Source organism: Dipodomys ordii, unplaced genomic scaffold, assembly GCF_000151885.1.
Source record: "Dipodomys ordii isolate 6190 unplaced genomic scaffold, Dord_2.0 Scaffold40, whole genome shotgun sequence".
Taxonomy (NCBI): domain Eukaryota; kingdom Metazoa; phylum Chordata; class Mammalia; order Rodentia; family Heteromyidae; genus Dipodomys; species Dipodomys ordii.
In genome coordinates, this window is record NW_012267256.1 from 11,658,858 (window position 1) to 11,664,949 (window position 6,092).

The 6,092-nt window shown below is 43.0% G+C and overlaps 1 protein-coding gene across 1 annotated transcript; it reads left to right on the top strand.

Moving 5' to 3' along the window:
* The first annotated feature begins 502 nt into the window (after positions 1-502).
* Dmrt2 (doublesex and mab-3 related transcription factor 2) lies at positions 503-5,667 on the top strand. Its single transcript, XM_013018408.1, has 3 exons — positions 503-658; positions 1,619-1,721; positions 4,374-5,667. Exons 1-3 carry the CDS (start codon positions 503-505, stop codon positions 5,426-5,428), a joined length of 1,314 nt encoding a protein of 437 aa, XP_012873862.1. The 3' UTR covers positions 5,429-5,667.
* The last annotated feature ends 425 nt before the right edge of the window (positions 5,668-6,092 follow it).

A 6,092-nucleotide genomic window follows, 5' to 3' on the forward strand; every position in this document is an offset into this window, starting at 1 on the left:
GGCCCCGGGCTGGGGCGCGCAGCCGTGCGTCCCGGGCTCGCCCCGGGGAGTCAGGAGGGGACCGGGCCGCGACCCACTCCCCTTGTGATGCTGACCCCCCACCCTCCTCAACTACTAGAGAGTAGCCTCAGGAGGGAGGGAAGGCCGGGGGAACTTGGCCGGACCTTAATTCCTATTGAAAAGCAGAGCGCGTGGAGGTTCCTTTGAGACCCGGTGTGTGTGAAGTTACTTTATGATTATGACTATTCATGATCATTACTATTACTCTTATTCTTGTGCTGGCTTTGGAGGGGTTGAACTCAGGGCCTGGGCGCTGTCCCTTAGGACCCCCCCGCCCACTTTTTGTGTGTGTGTAATTAATTGGAGATGTGAATTCTCATTTCTGGCTTTGAAGCCAGCATCTCAGATCTCAACCTCCTGAGTAGCTAAGATGAGAGGTTTGGGCGATGGTTGCCTGGCTGTTAATTTATTTCAGTTAGTTTCGGTGGCGGGCTGGGATGGGATGAGGGAGGTGGCCACAGGGCCAGGCCTCGATTCCCACAGGCAGGCCGGGTCCCCAGCGCTCTCCGCAGTCACCTTTAGCGACAGGACGAATCTTGTGACAGAAGGAGACCAAGTCGGGCGTCTGCAGCCCCCAGCGGGTGTGGCCAAAGAATCTGTGCAGGGGTCCTGCAGGGCAGGATGGGGCTCAGGTGGGCAGAGAGCAAGGGTAGTCGTTAGAAGAGAGGCTTGGATTTATCATATATATATATATATATTATTTTAAACAGTTGATGTCAGGGCAAACAAGGGAGGCTTTACAGAGCCTCTTCCTAGGTGCAGAGAAGACGAAATGAAAATAAAATTGCCATGTTGGGGATGAAACCAGGGTCTCACTGGTGCTAGGTTAGCGCTCTGCCACTGAGCTACACTCCCAGCCCCGGGAGAGCTTTCCATTTGACCTTCTTGACAGATACCCACTGGCAACTAGGTCAACATACATGCCAAAGCAGGCGAGGTCCCAAGGGAGAGAGAGTCCTACCCCCTACCCCCCATCCTGGTCTCTCACCAAACATACCTCTTCTTACAAGCTTCCCCATAATCCTCTGGGTTGGATTAGAAGAGAAGATTCCAGAATCCCATTGACCTGGGGGGTGACATAGGCCGGGAGTGGTGAGGGAAGAAGGTGCTGAATGCAGGAAGACTATTACCCCTCTCCATCATCCTATTTTATCCACCTTATCTGGGAAGAAGCCTGTCCTGCTTTTCTGCTCAACTGCCCTTTAAGGTCCTGTGCACGTTCACCCCAATGCAACCAGCTCAGCTGTCTCTTCAGGAAAGACTCCCTTAGCCATTCATTTCACCTCCCTCCATGTCACTTTGGGCGACATTTTCCCTGAAGTATTTCTAGAGTGACTGCTAACTAGTTACAGGCTCAAGAGAGAGCTTCAGACTGGTGAACCTGGGATTAAGGGGTGCGCATTTTAACTTGTTTGGAATGGTTCCCCCCCCTCGCCCCCAGGATAGCAAAATAACTATATTTAGTTTGGTGTAGGTTTTAGAAGCTTTATTAATAATACCCTTTCTATTTCTCCTACACTGTCTTTCAAGGCACTGATTATGTTTCTTGTGTTTACAGGACAAGAAGGGACTTTCTGGGAAACAGAATAATTTCGAGCGCAAAGCTGTGTATCAGAGGCAAGTCAGGACACCTAGTTTGTTGGCCAAAAGCATTTTAGAAGGTAAGGCAATGCTTAATTACTCTTTAGCCTCTTGAACTGAGTTGAATGACTCTCATTATTCAGACATATGACATAATTCTCTCTCTTTCTCTCTCTGCTCAAGGCTAGAGCTCTACCACTTGAGCCACAGCTCCATGTATGGTTTTTTTTTTTTTTGATGGTTAACTGGAGATAAGAGGCTCAGGGACTTTTCTGCCTGGGCTGGCTTCAAATCTCCATCCTTTGCTCTCAGCCTCCTGAGCAACTAGGATTATAGACACAAGTCATGGTGCCCTACTTCATACTTGGTAACATAATGAAGAAGATATCTGCAGAGAAAGCAATTTTTATTAGGAGGAAAATAAGGTCCAGGAAGGGGCATCCTCATACTTGGTGTCATCATTACTTTTTAAGAACCCTGCTCACATTTTAAGAGCTAATAGGTTAAGTTGGAATCCATGTGAAATTTGGCTCAGATATACATTGCAAAATGATCCAGGAGCAGATGTTTTGGAAGGAAATAAATGAATGAAAATGCTCACGTACCAGACCCCTTTTCTTTCCTTAGCTGTAAGGAGCTACTTGGACAAAGTATGTGAAGCAAAGTCAGCAATGGGTGATTAATCAGCACCTATAGTCTGGGATTCAACTTCAGATTCCATGCTTTTCCATTGTACTCTTTCTTCCTTGACCATTGAGATAACTGCTATTCTATTCCACACTTTTATCTTGGACAGTTAAGGCTGTAGAATCTCAAAGACAAAATTTGAATCAAACAAGCAAAGTAGAGGTTGAATTTGAGCAGTGTGAATTCTCCCCATGTTTTCACATTTGGTTCCTTTTCCTTAATGTATTACTGATATTCTAAAGCATCATTCTTTGGGTAGTGTTTATTAAATCTGTTAAGTGATTGCTGGGCTATCTCTCATGGCTTTCTTTTGGCTTCTTTAAATTTTCTTGAAATCTACCTAAGAGAAACTCTGTATTAGCTTTAGTCCACATCAGAAAGTTCCTATGGAAAGAATTTTTTTTTTCCCTTAAAGTGAATAGATATTTGAGTTCTTTCTTCAGTTCATTCTTTTTCTCGTGTTGCTTCTGAATTCAGTTGACGCAGGGCAGGTTTTAAAGTTTGTGTCTCACCCAGTGCTGTGCACTTCTGACCTTAGATGAGATTCTCATGCAGTAAAAACGAATTGGGTTACATAGTGGGTAAACAGATTTATAACCATAGGAACCACATTGATAAATTGAAATTTTGCCAAAGCAATTTGAGAAGTCAGAGGACTAAACGGACCAGTAGAGTCAAGTAAATAACTTCCTGGCAAACACTTGGGAAAGACATTGGAAACATTAATTTTCAAGTTTTATTTCATTTGCAAATGAATACAATGGGTTGGTCACCAGGAAAGCACAAATATCACCACGGATCCTTCAAACAAATTTGATAGTGGTGAGTGTTTGGAAATGATGACACACTCTGAGTATTTCATGTCACCAGGAATTCTGTTTACATTACACTAATCTCTGGTTTTGATTTTGTCTCTATTCATGAAATGTGTGATGACTTAATCTTCATTTTAATGATCGCTTGTTCAACCATTTTGGTATCTGGCCAACATGATTGAGCTTGGGAAAAATGCTTCAAACCTGTTATTTTGAATATAACTGGGAATACCCTTGGCGCCCCCCACCTCCAGTTTTGTTTTGCTTTTGCTTTTCTTTATTTGTACTGGTTGTTAAGGGGAAGACCTGGCTAAATTGTCCATTGTAAAGTATGTTTGACTAGTAACAGCACTTTTCAATTTTCTATGCTTCTCTATTTCCTTAGGTCTTTTTTGTTCTTTTTTCTCACTAATCTCCTTTAACTTTCTTTTTTCTTTTTCTCCTAGTTCTCCTTGGATTATTCTACAACTGTAACAATATGTACATAATGAGGCATCTTTAGAAAATAAAAGTGACTTCAGCTCTAGGTATAGATATATAATTTTTTCTTTTTTCTTTTTTTTTGTGTGCCAGTACTAGTGCTTGCACTCAGGGCCTGGGCACTGTTCCTTAGCTTTTTATTCTCAATGCTAGCTCTCTATTGCCTAAGCCACATCTCTAATTCTGACTTTTTGCTGATTAATTGGGGTTAACAGTCTCATGGAGTTTTCCTGCTTAACTTGGCTTTGAACTGTGATCTTCAGATCTTAGTCTCTTGAATAGCTAGGATTACAGGCATGAGCCACTGGCTAGATACCTTTTAAAATAATGAACACAGATGAAAAGGGAAGAAGGCATTGGTTGATGCAAGATGGACATCTTTATCTCTTAATATGTATGAATCTGGGAAGAATATTAAAGTCTCAGTCAATAAATACACTTGTTCAAGCAAGCAAGCAGATAAACATATATATATATGTACACACACACACACACACACACACACACACGCACACATATGAAGATACATATCCCCAAACCAAAAACCAGGAACAAATGTTACAAAATGGAAATGTTTTCCCCAGAGGAAACAAATCGAAATTGAACCTAAACTTTTGCTCTCTATTGAAAAGTATTAGGGATCTAGAATTATGCACAATCGTTTTGCTGAGTTTTGGTGTTTCCTTTGGTTTTTGCAGATTTTCATCCCGAAATGCTAATCTCTTTGCTGTGCACGTTTGCATGTTTCAGGTTATCGCCCCATAACAGCCGAGACTTACCTAGGAGGGACCCTACCTCTGCCTCCTCCAGTTAGTGACAGAATGAGGAAAAGAAGGGCCTTTGCTGACAAGGAACTGGAGAACATTATGCTGGAGAGAGAATACAAAGAGAGGGAGATGTTGGAAACTTCTCAGACTGCTGCTTTGTTCCTGCCCAACCGCATGGTGCCAGGACCTGAATACAACTCCTTCAAAAGTGCTTATAGCCCATCCCCAGGGGAGCCAGCGAGCAAGGAATTCTGCAATTTGATGCCCACCTGCCTTGATCTTACCATGCAGTATTCAGGATCTGGGAATATGGAACTGATTTCTTCTAACGTCAGTGTGGCCACGACTTATAGGCAATATCCGCTGTCTTCAAGATTTTTCGTTTGGCCCAAGTGTGGTCCCATTAGTGACACCCTCCTTTATCAGCAGTGCTTGCTAAATGCTACCACCTCAGTTCAAGCCCTGAAGCCAGGGGCCAGCTGGGAGTTGAAAGGAGTCCGGGACGGGCTCAGTGCAGAACATGACATGCTACCTCCCAAACTGGAAGGTCCCATGGTACTGCCTCACACTCCAGAGATCCAGACATCCAGAAGTGACCTGCAGGGTCACCAGGCTATCCCAGAGAGGTCTGCTTTCTCCCCTCCCCGGCGGAATTTCTCTCCCATTGTTGACGCGGACTGCCTGGCAGCTCAAGGGCAAGTCTTAAACAAGATCAGCAAAGAAAACACCAGGCACCCAATGCCACTTAAACCTAATCCATTCCATTCATTACTCCAGCAAACACAAAGTGACAAATTAGGTCCTGAATTGAAAGCACCACCATTTGTCAAAGAAGCCTTTGAAGAGACCCCAAAGAAACGCAGGGAGTGTCTGGTCCAGGAAAACCAGAGGTACACATTTACAATAGATAGGTGTGCAAAAGACCTTTTTGTAGCCAAACAAGTTGGAACAAAACTCGCGGTGAATGAACCGCTGTCGTTTTCTGTCGAGTCTATTCTCAAGAGACCCTCATCTGCCATCACTCATGTCTCTCAGTGAAAGGCTGCTCCCATGGACAGCTGGATTCTTCTGCAGTCTCAGAGCATTCTTGCCGTGTGCTTTTTTTTTCGTTTTAAAATAAATGTCTGTATAAAGAAATTTCTAACGTAAATGATGATTCCTACAAATTCTATATATTCACCTGCATGTACCTTTCCCTATCACATCAATATATTTAAACCTGGAACTTGCTGAAGGGGCAAATTGTAAAGTTCTCTGCTTTACATTTCAGAAAGCAATAAACTTGACATTAGCTTTTAAAGACCCATTATTTGTGGAGGCAAATAGCTGTCTCTGTCTAGATGACATGGTGTCCTTCCTTGAAAATGTGTTCTTTATTTTTCTGGGATTCTCTGTATTTTCAAGTGAGCCTGCTGGTCCCTGGTATTCACAAGAGTATTCCTAAAGTGCTTTAGTTTTAGATGAATTTGCTTGTTTATTTTGTAGCAGTGCAGATCAAATCAAGGGCTGTGTGCAAGGCAGGCCAGCATTCCACCACTGAGATGTACCCTTGGACCTAGTTTTGCATTTTGAAGGACATAGATGGAGGCAAAAAATAAATTTAAGGAGAATGTTAGGAGAATGTTAGGGCATATTTATAGAATCATAATTTCATACTGTTGGACAAAGTGGAATTAATTTGAAGGGAAATCAAGTGTAACAT

Coding starts and splice junctions, on each gene's coding strand:
- Dmrt2 (XM_013018408.1), top strand. CDS start 503: ATGAGGGAGGTGGCCACAGGGCCAGGCCTCGATTCCCACAGGCAGGCC. Junction 659..1,618: donor CGGGTGTGGCCAAAGAATCT/GTGCAGGGGTCC, acceptor TTGTGTTTACAG/GACAAGAAGGGACTTTCTGG. Junction 1,722..4,373: donor GGCCAAAAGCATTTTAGAAG/GTAAGGCAATGC, acceptor TGCATGTTTCAG/GTTATCGCCCCATAACAGCC.